The 19900-nt window shown below is 49.2% G+C and overlaps 5 protein-coding genes across 5 annotated transcripts; 3 read left to right on the forward strand and 2 right to left on the reverse strand.

The window, feature by feature from the left end:
* Positions 1–1073: 1073 nt before the first annotated feature.
* Positions 1074–3152, forward strand: M421DRAFT_88844 (two-component system protein A; the record flags this gene model as incomplete). The annotated part of the gene is made up of 1 exon (XM_033597707.1): positions 1074–3152. One exon carries the CDS (start codon positions 1074–1076, stop codon positions 3150–3152), a length of 2079 nt encoding a protein of 692 aa, XP_033453935.1.
* A 3430-nt stretch (positions 3153–6582) lies between these two features.
* Positions 6583–7271, forward strand: M421DRAFT_1064 (P-loop containing nucleoside triphosphate hydrolase protein; the record flags this gene model as incomplete). Its single annotated transcript, XM_033587123.1, has 5 exons — positions 6583–6738; positions 6789–6798; positions 6848–6993; positions 7057–7173; positions 7221–7271. The coding sequence occupies 5 exons, from the start codon at positions 6583–6585 to the stop codon at positions 7269–7271; spliced, it is 480 nt and encodes a 159-aa protein (XP_033453936.1).
* Positions 7272–7514: 243 nt separating this feature from the next.
* Positions 7515–8000, reverse strand: M421DRAFT_51539 (Nucleotidylyl transferase; the record flags this gene model as incomplete). Its single annotated transcript, XM_033594941.1, has 2 exons — positions 7515–7893; positions 7945–8000. 2 exons carry the CDS (start codon positions 7998–8000, stop codon positions 7515–7517), a joined length of 435 nt encoding a protein of 144 aa, XP_033453937.1.
* A 585-nt stretch (positions 8001–8585) lies between these two features.
* On the forward strand, positions 8586–12264 carry M421DRAFT_97764 (uncharacterized protein; the record flags this gene model as incomplete). The annotated part of the gene is made up of 5 exons (XM_033598540.1): positions 8586–8591; positions 8946–9872; positions 10036–10833; positions 10957–11496; positions 11527–12264. The coding sequence occupies 5 exons, from the start codon at positions 8586–8588 to the stop codon at positions 12262–12264; spliced, it is 3009 nt and encodes a 1002-aa protein (XP_033453938.1).
* Positions 12265–17730: 5466 nt separating this feature from the next.
* On the reverse strand, positions 17731–18285 carry M421DRAFT_97765 (Aegerolysin family protein; the record flags this gene model as incomplete). Its single annotated transcript, XM_033598541.1, has 3 exons — positions 17731–17911; positions 17975–18116; positions 18201–18285. The coding sequence occupies 3 exons, from the start codon at positions 18283–18285 to the stop codon at positions 17731–17733; spliced, it is 408 nt and encodes a 135-aa protein (XP_033453939.1).
* Positions 18286–19900: the final 1615 nt, after the last annotated feature.

Raw genomic sequence — 19900 nt, forward strand, 5'->3', positions numbered from 1 at the left:
CCTGGACCTCTACTTAATGAGGCGGGCCTGGGGTAGAAATGTGAAATTTGGCAAGTATTTTAGCCTCTCCCTTAAGAATTGTCAAGGTTTAGCAGAGGAAGAGAGGTAGCAAAGAAAAGGCTTAGCAAGGAATATAAACATTACTAATAGGGAGAGGTCTATTTCAAGACTCAGAAAAAGACGGAGACATCAGTATAAAACAGAGTATCTTGCCCTAAAAACAGGGCAAATAAGGCAAAGAAATTGATTTTTGGCTAAAACACCCCTTTCCCGGTATACAACCCGGATGGAGAACCGCCCTGCAAGCCCTCAATGCTCGCTTATAGAAAACCGGTAGGAGGCTGATTTGATGTCAAGGCTCATGGAATCAACGATGATGTTCGAGGTCACAATCGTGCGCATTGCGACCCGCGCCGCCCGGCACGTCGACTTTGTTCATCTCTCGAGGTCGGTGCTAGCGTGTGAAACACGTGTTCTGGACAACAACCGGCGCTCTCTTTGATGTTCTAGACATCCACCGTAGTGTAAGGCAGGTATGCGAGGCGAGAATCCTCGTAACGGTCTCCATAATAGCTTGCGGCTGTTGGCATTTTCCAGCCGAGGAGGAAAGGCTAGAAATAAAATCATGTCATTGTTGCGTCAGAGGCTTTTCGCTTCGCGAGCGAGGAACATGAAACAGCGTGAGACACGTAAAGATCAGGGCTGTGATGTGCAAAGAGGCTGTTTATTGCAGACACATCAGGCGCAAGGTACGCTCTGTCTGATGCACATGAAGACGGAACGGAGTGACAGCGTTCGACGGCGTTGATCGCCAGTAGTGGCCACGAACGCACAGGCCCTTTATGACTTCTTAAGTGGCACTGCGGGCGACACAAACTCCCTGTTGCGAGTGAAGGGTGCGTCTAAACTGCGTCTCCGGGGAGCAATGCCCCTCAAAAGGTGGTCAGGCCCTGTCTCTGCAAGTTTTTCATGCAATCCTCGTACGATTTTCCCTGGATACGTACCCTCTTCGAAGCTGCACCTTACCATAGCGTCGCAAACAGCATAGCCCGGCTGCTCTTGAATGTGACAGTATGACAGGCGTTGTCGCCGCATCCCTGGATGCAATTCTGCCAAATTCACCGGCTTCTGCACTTGTCGATCTCCCGACACAGCCAAAACGTCCCGACAGTGTGGAGGATGTCAGTAGCGCCTGCTTCGACATCTTCCGCTTTACGCCTGTTCCTACACTCATCGTTGATGCATCGCGCAAAATCGTTCAGGTATCAGACAGCCTTGTTATGACCTTGCCAGGAGGTAGACGCGAGGATCTCATGGGGCGGCACGTTCTTGACCGACCAGATTTGCCAGTGCTTGCCTCGGCCCGCGAATCGCTCCGGGCCGCAGAGGAAACTGGGTCATGGACTCAGGTTGACCACCTAACTGATTCGCAGCAAGTCTGGAGAACCCGCGCAGTTCCCATCTACCGCAATGACAGCCTTCACTGCACACAGCTGGAGTTCCACGATGTCACCGAGGAGCATAGAAAGAGGCTGGAGCTGGAGGAACGCTTGTACACGAACGAGACCTTCCGGATTCTAGTCGAAACGGTCAAAGATTACGCAATCTTCATGCTTGACCCAAATGGAAACATTGCCACTTGGAATGCTGGTGCTCAGGCTTTCAAGGGCTATACGAAATCAGAGATCGTTGGGCAGCACTTTTCTATGTTCTATGGTGAAAAAGACCTTGCTTCGGATAAGCCAGGATGCGAGCTTCGCGATGCTCTTCGTGATGGTCGTTGCGAAGATGAGGGCTGGCGGTACAGGAAGGATGGCTCCCGGTTCTGGGCTAACGTCGTTATCACCCCTGTCTTCAGAGAGGGCGTCCTTATCGGATTCTCGAAGGTCACTCGCGACTTGACGGATCGACGCAAGGCCGAGCAGCAACTTATCGGTGCATACGAGGAGGCATCGAAGTTGAAGTCAGAGTTCCTGGCGAACATGTCCCATGAAATCAGAACTCCCATGCACGGCTTGCTCTCAGCACTGACCTTGCTACTGGATACAAAGCTTGACTTTGATCAGTTGGACCTGGCTCGCATCATCCAAGAATCCGGCGAGGTCCTCCTCCAGGTGATTAACGACATCCTCGACTACAGCAAGTTGGCCAATGGCAGCTTCTCGATAAGCCACGACATCATCAACATCGCAGACATCGTACATTCGGTTCACCGAGCGCAACAAAAGCTGTTCGGTGCTCAAGTCAAATTCGAGATCCACCTAGATCCTCGGATACCACAGGCCGGGGAAGGCGACAGTCTGCGGTATCGCCAGATCGTTCAGAACCTAGTTTCAAATGCTGCTAAATTCACCGAAAAGGGATCTGTACATGTGAATACTAGGCTCGAAGGCGAGGACGAAGAGAATTCCGTAATTTGGACCGAGGTCGTGGATACCGGCATCGGTGTGCCTGTAGCATCTGCAAATGCGCTCTTTACTCCGTTCACCCAATTCGACAATTCTGCAACCAAGCGATACAAGGGAACTGGACTTGGCCTAAGCATCTGCAAAAGCCTCTCTGAGCTCATGGGTGGTGAGATTGGATTCCACTCAAATCCTGGAGGCCACGGCAGTGTGTTCTGGTTCACCATCAAGCTCAAGAAGTGCAAACAATTCCAGACCGTCAAAACTCCCCACATCGAGTTGAACGGACTTCGAGTTCCAACACCAGCAATTGGGGACCATCTGGAGGAGATGAAGAACGTTGCTGTCACCAAGCGCTTGCTGTTGGCGGAAGATAACTTTATCAACCGAAAGGTTATGTTGCGTATGTTGACTGGTCTTGGGTTCCCCGACATTGATGTTGCCGTTGATGGCAAAGAAGCTGTTGCGAAGACGATACAAACAGCCATCCATCAACATGCGCCTGTGCCTTATGACCTCATCTTGATGGATATCAACATGCCAGTACAGGATGGCGTCTCCGCCACACAAGAGCTCAGGGATAAAGGCTATCACATGCCTATCATCGCAATGACTGCAAACGCGCTCAAGGGCCACGCTGAAGCCTATATCGCCAAGGGAATGACTGGATACATTGCAAAGCCTGTGGACAGGAAGCTCCTCATCAAAGTCCTTCTGAGCTGTTTCAAGAAAACGCCTGGTGACTGAGGTTGCTTCATCAGCCCCTGTCAATTGTCCGAGCGACTATCATTCAGCGACAGAACTGCAACGTACGATCTTGGCCGGAGCTTTGAGGGATCGCAATGACGGTCGTAGCTCTTGCTCCATGTTATTAATTCATGAACCCTTACAGGTACCGCGAGTGTCCTTCTGTCTCTTGCGAACGAGCTCATCTCCCCGGATGCGCCTTGCCTGAATCGAGAGCGAACAAGGAGGTGCAACCATGAGTCGATTGCATGTCACGTTGCTGTACTGATTGATCGGATTGGTTGCGAGCGTCGCGTACACCAATACTATTGTCTGCGATGCGCGAATCATAACACTTGTCAGCAATCGGCATGTGTGACAGGAATGCCCGCCCTTCGTTCGTGGCGGTGACTCTGTGCATGAGCTCATGCACTCCTGCTAATCGTCAGCCTGGGGAAGCGTGCGAACACCAATCCGAACACTCAGTACGCCTACGAGGACCTACTGGCAGGTACCTGCACTGTGATAACTTGATACTCAATAAGTTATAGTTGTTGAATGCTCGTGCATCAACATACTCTTATCAAGATATCCTTGCTATAAGCATTGCACAGGGCAACCTGCTTCTTCGCCATTCAGAAGGGTGGCTCCTCGTCTCTTGATGTATTACCATATCAAGAAAGAGTGAACCGGGATATTTCTGCATCCCCAGTGTAGGATAGCCATGTGCGCCATGTTCCTGGGCAAACCGTCATCGTTCCTGACCCAAATTGCAACAGCCTTCGAGTCAGCCTTGTGTGTCGCCTTTATAGCCCGAGCACGGCTAATCTGGATTCAAATGGGGTCAAAGATGCTAATTTATTGAAGAAATCCGGCGGTTCAAGACGATTGTGCTACCAACTTCTACTTTCACCGCCAGTGTTGCAACCGGAACATCGAGTATCCAGTCTGTCCTGCAGAGAAGCGACTAGACTTGGAGGGAACAAACACGCAAGATGTAAGCCAGAGCTCGCTGCTGCCGTCTCGCCACATGGATTCTTCTGCCTGATCTCCGACTATTGTACCATTAGTAAACACACACGGATCACGCCAAGATGGACCAAATGCTATATTCACAAATGGAAATTACCCATTCTAATTGCGCTTTCTTCGGGCTCGGTGCAATTGTGAGCATTGCACATTATGTGTTCTACTAACTGCAGGGTAGTTGGAGAATCTAATCAACAAGAAATTCAGCTCAGATATGGGCATAACTTCGCAGGCCAACGTCTGACTCCGTTAGGTTCGGCACTGCGTTCGGCTTTCTCGCCTAGATCTGCTCGGGCGCCAGTATTTGGACCGTTTACACTCAATGGCTATGGCGAACAGTAAAACGAGAATAGATGACCATCAAAGCATGAAATATACTGCTCGAAATTTGATCACAACAAGACAGCATCCGAATAAATCTTGGGATGAATTCTGCCTAGTGGTCTTCTGGGTCGCCCTCACTACGACTGGAATTGTTTTCACATGCTCGATCTTCCTTTATAGGCTCCATATAATTCGGTACCTCGACCATATCTTACAGTTCCACACTGTACTGATCCTGATGTACCAAGTCTACAGCCTCATCCTCAGCGAGTTGTCCACAACCTCCGAATACCGCCAGAACAATATATAATCCGCAATGCTCGCGATTCGCTTTACATCATGCTACAACAACATCAGTTAGTTAGAGTGTGAACAGGTAGATCACTCATGGGTCAGTCCGCTGGTATATACCAGCAGTAACATTGACAATCTACAACCACAGGAAGCTCGCGTGCTCGAGTTCGCCGCTGTTGTAGCAGTGATATTAAATCTGCCTAGGCGGGCGTTTGGGATACTCTTGCTGGGATTGCCAAGTGTAGATTAAACTTATAGTAGATTATGGCGGTGATTAATTGTGATTATAAATGTTACTGTGCTGCGAACTTGCAGCAACGAACACCATCGTGCGAACACAACTAAAAGAGAGGTGTGACTATCTGGATGCGTGGAGGGCAAAAAGTAAAACATACAACAGCGGGTATTCGCTAGTGGTCACCCACCTAACTACTAATCCGCCGGTACATTGCTTAAATAGGGCTGAGCGAACGGGAAGCCTTGTTGTCACTTGCCCTGCCACCACATGAACTGCTAATTCGTCTGTTTACGGTATCGCGGAAGACGTAAACTGGTTTCTTAGACAAGTAAATACCCCTAATTAACGCGAAGATCAGCAACACCTCTTTCTTAGCGGGTAGATTGGTTGGTATCGCGGCCTTGTCTAGGCTTGCTGCTAAATTAGTACAGCGCTTATGGGCTCGAGGCTATTGGAGCAGAGTCAGCCCGCTCACACTTGGCATCGTTGCTCTGCATTTTGCCAAGCTCAAATTCGCAGGTGCCCTTTCAAATATGTCCCTTGAATCTGGCCCCATCAATTGGCCCGCCTTGTCCCACGCATTCTACACACCGTCCATCACTATCTTCGCAACAGGAGTTACGGATGACAATGGAAGCCAGAGACAGCCAGTGGTCGCTAAAGGTTGCCTGTTCAGATCTGGGCGAACCGCCGCACAGTGGACGAATGAAAGAACCTTTTGTCACCCGACCTTTTGTCTCCCGACTACAGTGACGCACATAACAGCCTGCTTCTAGACTCACCCAATACGGCTTACGGCTTACTACAAGAGCCCTGTATTTGTCACATCTGCAATGTTGGCGGCTACAGATTGAACTCAACAAGTGGTACGGATTGGATGGGACTTTTAAATTTCAATAGTTATCTTGAATCATTTCATTGTGATTCGACGACAACGGAAACTGTATTTTGAGGTCGCTGTGCCTCGTTGACTTTGCAATACCACTACTTCTTCGTTCTCAGCAGCTGACCCATTATCGTAAGCACATTCTTGCTAGATAAGTTTCTTGACACGAGGGCTGCGTGCAGGCAAGACGTAAATTTCAATTCATCGCGCGGCGTATTACATGGAATAACATCATATATGCAAGCTGTACTCATCAACCATGGAAACGAAACCACCAGTGACATGGAGATTTAATCGTTCCGGCGGAACGCTTCTTGTGGGCAATTGTGTGGCCACAACGATGGGGGCAAAGCCTACCTCTTCCAACGTGCGAGGGGAGATCAAGATCGTCGCGATCGACTTGGTACGAGTACTCAATTCAATGTAAACTTCTGGTCTTCTTGCTGATCTCTAGGCATTGAATGCGGGGATACCATTCCATACCCCTGAAGTGTTCTTCCTTGGAGAATCTGCGAAACCTTTGGGCCACAAATTCCATCCGGAATGGTATATTCAACGGGATCTGCAGCGAGATAGTGAAGACGAAGGTGAGCTCATGTTACAGCCATGGTAGCAAGCGTGGAGGAGAGATTTCGCCAACACTTTACCTAGACGTTACTGAGCCGCAACATTTCCCCACCATGATAATTCTAGTGGGACTGCCTGGTGCCGGAAAAACAACCTTCTTTCGCCGTTTCTTACAGTCTCGTGGTTATTTGAGGCAATCAGCTCATGCGTACGCTACAAGGAAAGACTTCATTTACGCCGTCGACGAGACAGTGATCCGTGGCACGCTGGTAAGACTTCTACCGATAAGGTCTCTCTGTTGATACTCACATTGTACCAGGTCGTGATCGGTCAGTGGTCGTCGTAATGGATGTATGCGTGCATACTCACCCGAACCAGATGATCTGAACATCGACGTCGAATCTCGAGCTCCCTGGGTCGCAATAGCTTCGAAATACGCTGTTGAAGCTGACGCATATGCTCTTGAATCATCGACTAATTTATGCCTTCACAACGACACTGTCAGAGCGCTCGGGGGACATCCGGTAAGTCCAAGATCTGACCACAGTTTCTTCTTGTGCCTGCATGCCTGATACGCTCTGGCGAAGATCAACTCGGAAGATCGACCTGTTTATCCTCGAACGCCGTTTTTGGACCTAGTCAAACGGTATCAGAGTCCGAGCACAAGCGAAGGATTTCGAGGCGTTCACGAAGTCAAGTTCAAGGTATGACTCGAGGGTTTGGAGAGGAGAGGAGACTGATGAAATTATAGTGGCAAGGCACACAGGAGGAACTTGACATCTGGAAGAAATTTTGGATTTGATTGAACTGGCATTCTCTTGTTCTTTTCAGGGCGTTCCTGGTTTGCAAAATACCTCCTTCTCGGCGAGTCTGAGCTGAGTACAGTAACGAATGGTCAATCAGCGGATATTGTTCAGATGGTTCGGACAGAGCGTTCGGAGTTTCTGGGCGAATTGGAGGGATTCTTCCATCGATTATAGAGGTGTGTACACGGTAGATAGGCCGATTATGACTTAGCAGCCAGTGATGTTGCTCGTTATGTAATTCAAGAATATGTGTCGCACTTGCCCATGATCCGCTTGATTATGTCTGCCGAACTGACGTGCGGAGTCCTTGGAATTACCACAAATTTGCTTCGTCCCTCCAAGAACTTGAAGGGATTGAAGAGTGCTTTTGCTAAGGCTGTTTCGCTACAACCATAGTAATCGATGTATAACTGAGACCCAAAGTCAGGTGGGAGGAAATAGGGACAGTCATCCATGACCTCGTCGACATATCTACACGCGCGTACCATTTCGCTTCTCTCAGCTCCAGACATGACTGCTGATTTCTTGCAGGAAGGTAGACCTTCCTGGCCTACTACCCCTACGATAAGATACGTGCCAGGCATAGCCAGCTTTACGTTCTCGAGAAATTTCACGTGACTATAGCTATCAGTAAATCCACCAGACTTGATCGATGTACGAGTTTCTCACCCGTAATGAAAGAGATCCCAGACACCGTGAACATAGACACGTGTCTGGCAGTTCATGACACGATGATCAAGGGTAGGAAATGTGGAATGATCCAGTGGCATTATTTTCCTTTCTTTCGTTTCCGTATTGTTCGTAGTTCTGGTATTCGCATTCGGCACAGGCGTCGGACGTCCCTTGACGTCGTGGTCGATTACATTCAACGATCCAGAATCAGCTTCAAGCTGCCACCTATTGTGAATATTGTTTCTACTTCTTACCCACTGGTTCATCTTGACGTTAGGGCCACAAGCATGCCGCAAGGGTTCTCCTCTGCGAGAAGTATTGACAAGACAAGATAAGTTGTCTACCACCCTATAATAAGCGCTCCCATCTCTCTTAGCAAGCTTTGCGATCATCGAATGATTCTCGTTTATTGGGAGTCTGATCTCGTTCGCGCAATACAGACAGGCAGAGCTTTCCGATACGTTCAAAGCGCTTTTCCCTCTACGGACGATTGTTCCATCTTTGGCAAACTCAGACTGAGGTGTTTGGCGTAGTTCGTAGCATGGGATTATATTCAGACGCCCTGTCGCTTTCGAAAATCTGTTTTGCAAGGCCTTGATATAGGTGGATCCAGGCTCGATGTCTCTAATGAGATTGAGATGGAGGTGAATTGGTAGAATAGCCAGCAGGGCTGATGAGGTCCTGTTCAGATATTGATGGCATGATGGCTATGGAATTCAGAGGATGTTTCGGTGTATTTTAGTGCAACTGTGAGATATCGAGGACACCTTGTATCGCATCGAGCAAGAAGGACTGACGGAAGTGGCTTTGTAGGCACATGATCGCGGGGTCAAACAGCCTCGTGCGGGGTGGCTGGTCCAGATAAGCTGAGAAGACCACATGATGTATTCGAGCACGACGTGATGTTTCATCCATCGACAGAGTACTGCCCGATAATCAGCTCTACCCGAAAAGCCTTGCCGACGCCATAGTACCGTCACGCCATGCCCCGAGTACAGTTCAGTCATGGCGCCTACACGATCGGCTGGATTTGTGCCTTGCCCAAGGAGATGACCGCGGCCATCGCAATGCTCGATACGGAGCATGAGACCTTGCCTCAATCTGTTTCGGACACCAACAATTACACCCTTGGCTCAATAGGACCGTTCAACATAGTCATTGTTTGCTTGCCAAGCGGCGAAATTGGTAGTCATCCAGCCTCTGCCGTTGCTGCGAGGATGTTGGCGAACTTCCCAGCGCTTAAGATGGGGCTAATGGTAGGCATTGGAGGTGGTGTACCCAGCAAAGATCAGGATATTAGGTTAGGTGACATCGTTGTCAGTGTGCCAACAAATGGATTTGGCGGTGTTGTGCAGCATGACATGGGAAAAAATACCAAGGACAAGGGCTGGATACGGACGGGCTCATTGAATGGGCCACCCTTAGTACTTCGGACGACCATTTCGAAACTCATCTCATTACATCAAATCCGCGGCCACGAGATCGAAACTTACCTATCGGAGATGATAAAGCGCTATCCAGATCTGAGTCCTCGCTTTTGTCGACCAAAGGACGATACTGATATTTTATATCAGCCCGAGCCAGCAGATCCACACGCTTTTCAGAGTTGGGAAGAGATTTTGAGACCTCGTCGGCACCCACGTGAAGCAGTACGAATTCACCACGGACTGATCGCCTCGGGGAACCAGGTCATAAAGAGTGGTCGACTGCGAGACGAGATTAGTGCTCGCCTTGGGGGTGTGTTGTGTTTCGAAATGGAGGCAGCCGGTCTGATGAATGAGCTGCCCTGTGTTGTCATACGTGGTATCTGCGACTACGCAGATGCTCACAAAAATAAGGAATGGCAGGAGTATGCTGCGGCGGTTGCTGCGGCGTATGCAAAAGAACTCATCTTTGCCCTACCAACAGTGGTTGAGGGAGAACAAGTACATGTAGCTTCACAACCGTCTCACGTCGCAGACAGTATTTTTCTTGTGCAATCAGATTCACCAGGCAGGTCCTTACCATTTAACTCCACAATCAATTGGACCAGGCCTTGGCCAATGCATGATTGAGCAGTTCCGTTAACGCATCACAACAGGACCTCAGTGGATTGTGCCGTTTCCCAAAAACGACAAATTTGTGGGACGTGAACAAGAACTTTCTACGTTGCACAGATGGTCAAACTCGGACGTGCTCAGGCCCAATATGGCTCTGTATGGGCTTGGGGGTGTCGGGAAAACCCAGATCGCACTAGAGTTTGCTTATCGTACCAAAGCACAAAAGCGGGAGGCCTCCGTCTTTTGGGTTCCTGCAAATGATCACCTAGCGTTCGAGCAAGCTTACAAACAGATTGGTACGGCGCTCAGAATACCCGGCATCGAAGCACACGGCGCAGACGTCAAACAACTCGTCAAAGATGCATTATGCAATGACCAGAGATTACACCCGTGGTTGATGATTGTCGACAACGCCGATGATATCAATATTGTTTTTCAAAAGTCGACAGACGACGCTCTCAGTAACCCGGCGCTCATAGACTATGTCCCATCTAGTCCTCTCGGTTGTGTACTCCTGACCACGCGCAACCGGAGGATAGCAGTAAGACAAGCACATGAGAACATTATTTTTCTGGAGATGATGAGCCCGGACGACGCTGAACAACTGCTGAAAAAGTCATTAGTGCAAGAGAAGACAGTACGACGACCAAATGCTACCAAAGAACTGCTCACGCTTCTTGGATATCTGCCTCTAGCGATCACTCAAGCGGTCTCTTACATTAATGAGAACGATACTGAAATCGACGACTACATTGAGCTGTACCAAGGCAGCGAGACAGAAAAGATAGAGGTTTTAAGTGAAGAATTTGAGACCCACGGGAGATACCAGACGATCAAAAATTCTATCGCAGCTACATGGGCAGTCTCGATGGCTCAACTCACTCGAAAACATCCTGTTGCCATCGAATTCATGTCTTTCATGGCCTGTGTGTCCAACCACGAAATTCCCCAGTCACTACTGCCTCCGCAGCCATCCAGGAAGCAAGGCTTAGAGGCAATCGGGGCGTTGAAGGCGTACTCTTTCGTCAGAAAAAGAGACAATATAGCTGTCTTTGACATGCATCCACTGGTACACCTGGCGACGAGGCATTGGTTACGAACCGAGGTCAAATTGGAACTCTGGATAAGCAGAGTTACGGACCTACTCGAAGAACTTCTTCCCGATGGCGCATTCAAAGATCGGGCGACTTGGACTGCGTACTTGCACCATACAGAATATCTCCTTACCTCGTCTGAACCGGTCAAAGATGACTTGCGAAGAGTTATTCTAGCAGAAAAGATGGCAAAATGTCTGTACAGTAACGGAGAGTACAAGGATGCTTGTAGCTCGTATAGTCGGGCGCTAGATTTACGTCTGCAAGTGTCCGGTAAAGAGAACAGGGAAAGCCTAATGAGTAGGTTCGGCATGGCAGAGGCCCTCAATCACCAAGGCGATTACAGACAAGCTGAAAAGCGGCATCGAGAGATCTTGGAACTCAGAAAGGATGTATTAGGTCCGAAGCATCCCGATGTGGGACGAAGTATGAACTATCTCGCCTAGGCAATGTACGACGACGGCAGATACGCGGAAGCAGAAGAGATGCATCGGAACGCTCTCAGTCTTCAAATCGAGGTGCTTCATCCCGAACATCCTAATGTTTTGACGACGACTGGCTACCTTGCTCAGACGTTGGCGCAGCAGGGTAGGCATCAGGAAGCCGAGGATATGCATCGAAATCTCCTCGAGACTCGACTGAGAGTCCAAGGGGAAGAAAATCCTGCCACTCTAGCTACTATGAGTTGTCTTGGTGTTGCTCAAGAGAATTTGGGCCAGTTCGCCAAAGCCGAAGAGACTCATCGTCGCGTCCTAGCCCTTCGCGTGAAAATGTTGGGGGATCGACATCCGCACACAGCGATTACAAAAAAATGGCTTGCTGTTACGCTCTTGCACCAAGCGAAATTCGAAGAGGCCAAAACGATGAACCAGGAGGCTCTGCGACTTCAGACGGAGCTTCTAGGTCCCAAACACTATAACACTATCTTGACTCTGGGAAATTCGGGTGACATTTATTTCTCTCAAGGACAGTTCAGTCGCGCTGAGCAGATCTTTCGCCAGGCACTCTATCTTCAAATGGAGGTCCTCGGTCCCGACCATCCAGAGACTTCACAAGCAATAACAAAGTTGAGAAATGCCTTATTGTCCCAAGGTAAAGATGAGGAAGCCCAGGAATTGATTGAGAAGGGATCAACAGCTCTGCATAAGAGTGCAGAGCCACAACATGTCACGTGGGATATTTGAAGTCGCTTTTGCAAGCTGTGATCATATAATGTCCAACGAGCATACAGTGTCTAATGAGACATTCAGACCTACAATTCGAAGGGCGCATTACATAATGACGAGAAGATCCAAAGTGTAGAGCCTAGATCGCCTTTCGCTGATCTTGGCGAGAAGTGCTGCAGTGAATATGGGTATTGTGGAGATACTGAGGCCTATTGTGGCACGGGTGCATAGTCAGGGGCAGACGACAACCCTCCATAGAGGCTGTAACATTCTGGTTCGTGCATCCTGCATCAGGATAGTATAGCTATTATTCTTGAGATGCAGACCTTTTTGTCTACATTCTTTCATTCTTAGTGTACTGTACACAGCACTGCGGTACCTAGCTGGGTATTTTACACTATCCCAAGAGTAGGTTTAAATAAACTGCATGTTGGCCGCAAGAGAACATGTATTTGTCAATATACACTCGTCTATTTCATTTATGTACATGGGTAAAGTAGTGTTTTTTATACTTCAGAATTGTTTTCACACCATCTCTCTATATTGTGGTATTTCAAACACTACGCGGTGTCATATACACCGCATGTGTATTACAGTGTAGTGTAGGTAGCTCTGTAGCCTTGATCCTATCAGTGCGCTTTGGTGTGAAACGGCGCATTACGGCAATCCGCGCATTGCGCGAACGACACGGTGCTGTTTTGGGATTAGATCCCGGAAAATCCTATCCTCCAGGAAAGGGTTCGCCCCGTGTAAATGCTTAAAAACCTTAAACAGGAGTACAGTATGTTCAACGCTCTGAGCACCCAAACCTCGTTCCTCTGGTCTCTCAGAGCCAGTTTACAGAACTTTACAGGACAGCCTTTGCCGTTATTACGCAAATGCAAACAATCTTCTTTATCTGGAACACCGCCAAGCCTACTGACAAGGATGGCTGCTGATTATTCACGTCTTCGTAATCACCCAAAATGGGGGTTCATCATCTATCGCTGCGACTACCGCGATGACTCCGCATGGCCACATTTCATAGACCGGTGGTCGCAAACTGTGAACACGTGGCTTATCCGGAAGCGCCAAAGAGAGCTTATCGAGAATCTTAAATGTCAAATTTGGGGCCACCTAGGTCGAAAGGCAGTCGACTAGCTTGAATCAAACGTCACTGGCGTCCAACTGACAGGAGACCACATGGACTGTCTCTGCCAGACCTGCACCGAAGCTCGAATGACTCACATCATCTCAAGACGCCCGGCTGAGAGCCGCGCACAACGACCATTCTTTCAAATTGCAATAGACTTGATCTACATCATCCCTGTGGGAGAGGAGTGTATCAACGGCAGCAAATACGCCCTACACTCTATAGACGAGTACTCGAAGTGGCATGAGATCACCACAATCAAGCGAAAGGACAAGCTAACACTTACTCGTTGGTTCATGGCCTTGATCCGTCGAATCCAACGTGTGTACAACGCGGACGTAGTCGCCATCTGATGCGACAACAAGAAAGGATTTGGCAACGATCTTATCAACACTACAGAAGAGCTAGGCATGCTATACGAGCCGGCCCCAGCTAGCACAAAGGAACCAAATGGGCTTATTGAACGCGCAGGCGGAGTCCTTACGCAGCGAGCTCGCGCTATGCGCATACACGCTAACCTGCCCAAGAACCTATCACACGAGATGTATCGTACCACTGCGTACATCCTCAATCGTACGCCAACTGAAGCACTAGGCTAGAAGACGCCGTACGAGGTCGTATGGGGACGAAAGCCACTCGTCGCTCATATGAGGCCTATTAGCTATCGCGCCTATATCTACAACCGCGACCTGAGAGCTGCCAACAAGCTTGAATCGCGCACTCTCATCAGTCACCTAGTTGGCTACCAAGGCACCAACATCTTCCGCATATGGCTGCCTACAAAGGATACTGTTATCGTCACACGCGACGTCGTATTCGAACCTACGCTCTTCTTTGATGGAATAGATGGCTACGCCTCTGCGCCAGTGATCGAGGAGGTGATCGAGCTACTCGAATACCCAGAGATGCCACAGGACGAAGATATCAGCACCGAAGACCTGTTGACCTCTCGTCAGCGCAGTCGCCAAGCAGCACCTGTAACCTCAGCTCCAAGAGCTGGAGGCTCCCAGGTGGGGGGTGAGATGGCTGACGACGCACCTGAATCAAACCAGCAACAGCTACCAACTCCTGGACCCTCTAAGGAGGACTTAATTCAGATGATACCTGAGGGCTATCGCCAGCGAGGCAAGAAAGCTCCACAAGACGTCAATCTTGATCCAACTGACACCAACCTAATCATCTCAGGCAAGCGCAAGCGCAAGCCAAAGGACCTAAACAACTTTGCTGTACAGATTTACGCTACGAAGCTGGGACCTAAGCCTCTCTTCGATTACCTACGAGCGTTCTCAACCGAGCTTCTCTCTGATAGGGCTTCTGCCAGGGCAGATGAAGTACCACAAATCCATCAATCTCAGCTACCGCCTGCACCAAAGGCTGTAAAGCAGCTCAATACACACATGTTTGGCGATCAATTCTGACGCGCTATGGAGATTGAATGGCGAGATCTACACGCTAAAGGTGTATTTGGATAGACTGCTTACTCAAAGACTACTGCAGACAGCGAGGTACTGCCACTAATGTGGGTCTTCACATACAAAACTAACGGAGATGGATATCTCACACGTTTCAAGGCTCAACTTGTGGTGCGAGGAGACCTTGAAGCCCCTCTTGACAACACGTACGCTGCTACGCTCGCGATTCGTAACTTTCGCGCTCTAATTGCAATTGCCAACTACTTTGATCTAGAGCTGAAGCAGTACGATGTCCCTACTGCATTCCTGAACGCCAAGATTGATCGCAAGCTATACGCTAAGACACCTGAGGCCTTCCGCCATACTAAAGGCGAGATCATGCTGGTGCTCCGCGCCCTGTACGGCCTGAAGGGGTCACCAATCCTATGGTACAATGAGCTACGTCAACAACTTGTAAAACTAGGCCTAAAGCCAGTTAACGGCTTCCCATACCTATATACGAGCCGCTGGCTTATTATATTTGTCTACGTTAACGACATTGTTATGGCGTTTCATCAATTAAACGCCTATCACCACCAGTCCTTTAAGAAGGATCTGGTAGACCTGTACAACATTAAAGCGATGGGAGACCTTACCTAGTTTCTTGGTATCCGCATCGTCCGCGACCAAGCTCTACACAAGACCTGGCTAGTCCAAGACGCTTTCATCAACAAGGTGTGCGCTCAATTCAGCATTGAGGCTGTGGGCAAGGCTCCAGACATCCCACTAACGGAGAACTGGCTGCCACAGTCTACTGAGGAGACTGATACTGCTCGTACGAAGCTCTACCAGCAGCTTGTTGGTTCTCTTGCATACATTGCTGTCTAGGGTAGACCTGACGTCGCCCGAACGCACGTTGTCTTTGCCTGCCACCTCATCAACCCAGGACAGTCTCACATCTCAAAGATCCGCCAGACCTGGCGCTACCTGCTCAGCACGAAGGCTCTCGCCTTTGAAGCCTCTGCCAGCGCGCACAACATGGCCGAGTATCTCACTGACGATCCTACATACCGCGATCCTCTCTTCTTTGGATCATCCGATGCCTTGTACGCTGACAAGCCTGAGACTCGCCAAAGCTCTCAAGGATACGCCTTCAAATTTGGAGGACTCATGATTAACTAGAAATCAACTGTCCAGCGCACAGTCACAAAATCAACCACAGAGTCTGAATTGCTCTTGCTCTCCCTCGCAGATGGAAGAGTGGATGCGTTTCTTCGCTGGCATCAACCTCACGCTCGACTGTATACCTACGATCTGGTGCGACAACCAGCAGACTGTCCGTATTGTCACGAAGGAGCACGACAAGCTTCACACAAAAGGCAAACACGTCAATATCTATCAGCTCTAGATCTAACAGGAGGTCACCGCCTCACGTATTAACGTAAAATAGGTACCTACTAATCACATGCCTGCTGACGGACTCACGAAGATTCTACCTAAGCAGAAGTTCACTGAGTTTATCTGCCAACTTGGTCTTGTCAACATTACTGAGCGCCTGAAGGGCCTACGTCAGGCTAACAACAATAACATTGATGCTATCTATCACCTACTAAATCGACACTGATTAGCTGTTGTCGACTCCCTGCCGTTGAGCCTACGGCAGCTAGGGGGGGTGTCACGGTTTGCGTGTCTCTTGCCTCATAGGCAACCCGCGCCTTACCTTTGGTGAGAGGCAACTCCCTGTTTTGCACTAGCGCTGTTTACAGCCACCTATGTATGTGTACCGTTTGTAGCTACACACAATACAACCTCAGTTCAATCCTCAATTCCTTGCGCACTGCTTGCACTCACTGCGACATAATCAGCTTACCAAAGGCGCAGAGGTGATGGCGCATTCACTGGTTTTAGTGCGCAACTAGGTCGCTGACCTACAGGCAGCCAACGAGGCCGCCACACGTCGTAAATCACACAAAAGGAAGCAATTACAGTAAGAAGGGACTCTAACCTTTGCTAAGGGAGTGTGGCTGACTACTCTAAAGGAGTTTAAGGCCTGTAGTGATGGGAAGAAGGCAAAGAAGAGGTCACGTGTTAATAGAAGCACTTAGTCTTTAAGACGCTGTAGCACATGTAGCAAAGTAGGGTATAACGCGCGAACGTGTAGGAAAGATGCGTAGAGTACTAAAGATTAGTGCAATATACTGTGTAGCACAGTATACTACTGTTGTGTACTATAATGTTGCAAAGTAGTTGCAGTGTTGGTGTGGTCTTGGCAAAAGTGAGCCACTCGCTCGGGTGAGCCACTCGCCCGTGAGGTGCGTTAACAGATGTTGTCACGGTTTGCGTGTCTCTTGCCTCATAGGCAACCCGCGCCTCACCTTTGGTGAGAGGCGACTCCCTGTTTTGCACTAGCGCTGTTTACAGCCACCTATGTAGATATACCGTTCGTAGCTTCACACAATACAACCTCAGTTCAATCCTCAATTCCTTGCGCACTGCTTGCACTCACTGCGACAGATGTAGTCATAGTACATCTTTAACACACTAAAGCATAGTGATCTCCCAAACATTGCTACTAGTGTTAGACTTATTGTTGTTGATGTCACGTCAATCATTACTAGTATAGAAGTTGTAGTAATGAAGTAACATGTCTTTAGATGATGGTAGCAACTTAGAAACTAGGACTTAACAAGATGAAGTTCGGCGCATGCATAAGACCTAGGCATAGACACGGTTAGATCGCATCTTCCTGTCTTGAGTTCCCTTGAGCATGGCGAGGCATCAGAGCACCCAAGCGCGTACAGCGGCCACGTCTCTATGAGCAAGGTGTTCAAAAGATCTCGGTTGACTTCATTCATTGAAAAGAGCGACAAGTACACCTTTCTACGAAGACTTCATACTGCCAGCTGAGTCTGCCCGGATCTGCCCATCCTGAACAAAGTTACAACTTCTACCTCTGGATCTCTATCCCTTCTTCGAGACATCCACGTCCACTTTGCCAAGCGCACCAGAGTCCCTGTTCCATTCACCAACGGTAATACCGTAATCGTTGTTGCGGTTTTGGATTTGAAAGTCGTTCGACTTGGAACCCCAGGGGCAGTTCCAGTAGATCGTGCAGACTTGGGTATCGCCGTCAAAGACGTCACTAAGAAGAACAATATGAGCAACGATGGACAAGTAGCTGTGCAGACAAAAGAGTGTTGCGTACACCTTGCCCTCGGTGCCAGAAGCGGCGTCAGAGCGACCGCACGAGGAAATATCGGCTTCAGAACCCGCGGCAACGGTCGTCTCGTTGACCTCACCAGCGCCAATCTCGGCATCTTTGTTGCCATTCTTGTAAAATTTGCCCCCTTATCACGCATGTGTTAGCGATGACTAGATAGAAGTCAGGTAGCAGATGGTAGTATGCTGTCAATCCAGAAACGAGTACTCACACATGGCTTGTGCGTTTTTGAGGCTGATCGTTCCTTGACGGAAACTGTTGATGATATGGATAACCACCCACTGTGCGTATGCCATGATTGAGGATTTGGATCTTGAATATCGAAGTGATTTGCAAAGATTGAGTATGTAGCTTGTGCTTGGATACTGGAAGTGAGTCCCTGGAAGCCCATCTTATACCCGTAGGAGTCTTTATTCGGAATGACGTATACAGCTGACTAGCCCGACCAGCGGGCATTCGCGAAGCTGTACAACTTCCATCTGGAACCTGTGCGAATCGATCCACTGGCAGACATACACGAGATTCTTCAGTTTCGATCCGCAAACTGTACCCTCAATCTCCTAGCGCACATTTACGAGACTACCAAGCTCCGATCAGCGACCTGTACGAGGATGTGGTACCAACATGCTCTCGCAGGTCCTAGTCCAAGCATCCAAGCAAACTTCAGTCCTTCGTAACGAAACTCCTGTCCGACAATAACCACATCTACACGATGGTATGATCAGCCCGGTAAGTGCACCACTTTGAGCATCTGACTGCTAGACATGGTTTATCCTATGCACTTGGAAATTCTAGGTACTACAGTCAAGCAGCCGATGATCGCCCAGTGATGCGCAAAGCAAAAGGTCAAAGCGCTAGACAGTGTAACATGTACAACAGCCTTTGCTACTGTTTCCAGTCCCGGGCGTACAGTGTGTAGCGAGGTTCTCCGCGCACCTAGCATTTCCGTGCGGCGTCTTAAGCCAGAGACTTATACTGTATAGTCTTGATTCCTGTGCAATCATCGTGTTGTTGGTGTAGCTGAAAACCTAAACTAGCTTACCTAGACCGCGCACGTCTACATTACGAAGCCGGGCACAGTACCCTAGGTATATATGCATGTAACGAGTCCCTACAGCCCCAACAAGACTTGTGTCCCCGCACTGTTGGCTAGCCAGGTTGTTAAGACGCATGTCATCATGTAACCACGTGGGTGAAGTCACATGATATCTTGTTGTAGCAGGTACCACCCAGTGGGCAAGTGCACTTACCTCAGAGCTGAGAGCTCCGTACACAATCATCACAACACGACAACAGATAGCAATACAATTGTTGATCCCAGCCTCCACCCGACACTGCACCAGGCAGTTACAGTTATGAGCCCGGCTGTCGACTACACACGCTGTATCCGCTACTGCATGCCGACGAGCTATTGACTGCTGTCAACAGAGCTACGTCATCAAACCGCTACCTTTACCTTACCTTGTCAAGAGCCTCGAGCGCACTGTCCCGTACGAGAGTCGACATCTGAGAGCCGATAGAGCCTGATTCAGGATGGCTACTACCGAGCTGGATGGACTGATTACGAGGACGACGGTTATACTCGAGAAGCCTGCGGACTGGGAGGAATGGATCTTCCTACGAAAGGATAGCGCGGACAGGCATCAACTGTGGTCTATGGTCAACCCTGATCTCGATGAGGCGGCCCTTGAGAAGCTTGAGGAGCCAGCAGCCGTCGAGGCGGAGCAGTACCATGACGAGACTGAAGAGGACACCGGCGTTGTGCTCAAGGACATGACGACCGAGGAGTTCCAGCGATACCAGGAGGCGGAGCGGAACTACGATCGAGCACTGGCCAGATACACGATCAAGAGGAAAGCGTTAAATGACTTTACCCAGGAGATCGGCCGAACAATCAGCCGCCGCTATATA

Source organism: Didymella exigua (assembly GCF_010094145.1).
Source record: "Didymella exigua CBS 183.55 unplaced genomic scaffold M421scaffold_2, whole genome shotgun sequence".
NCBI lineage: Eukaryota > Fungi > Ascomycota > Dothideomycetes > Pleosporales > Didymellaceae > Didymella > Didymella exigua.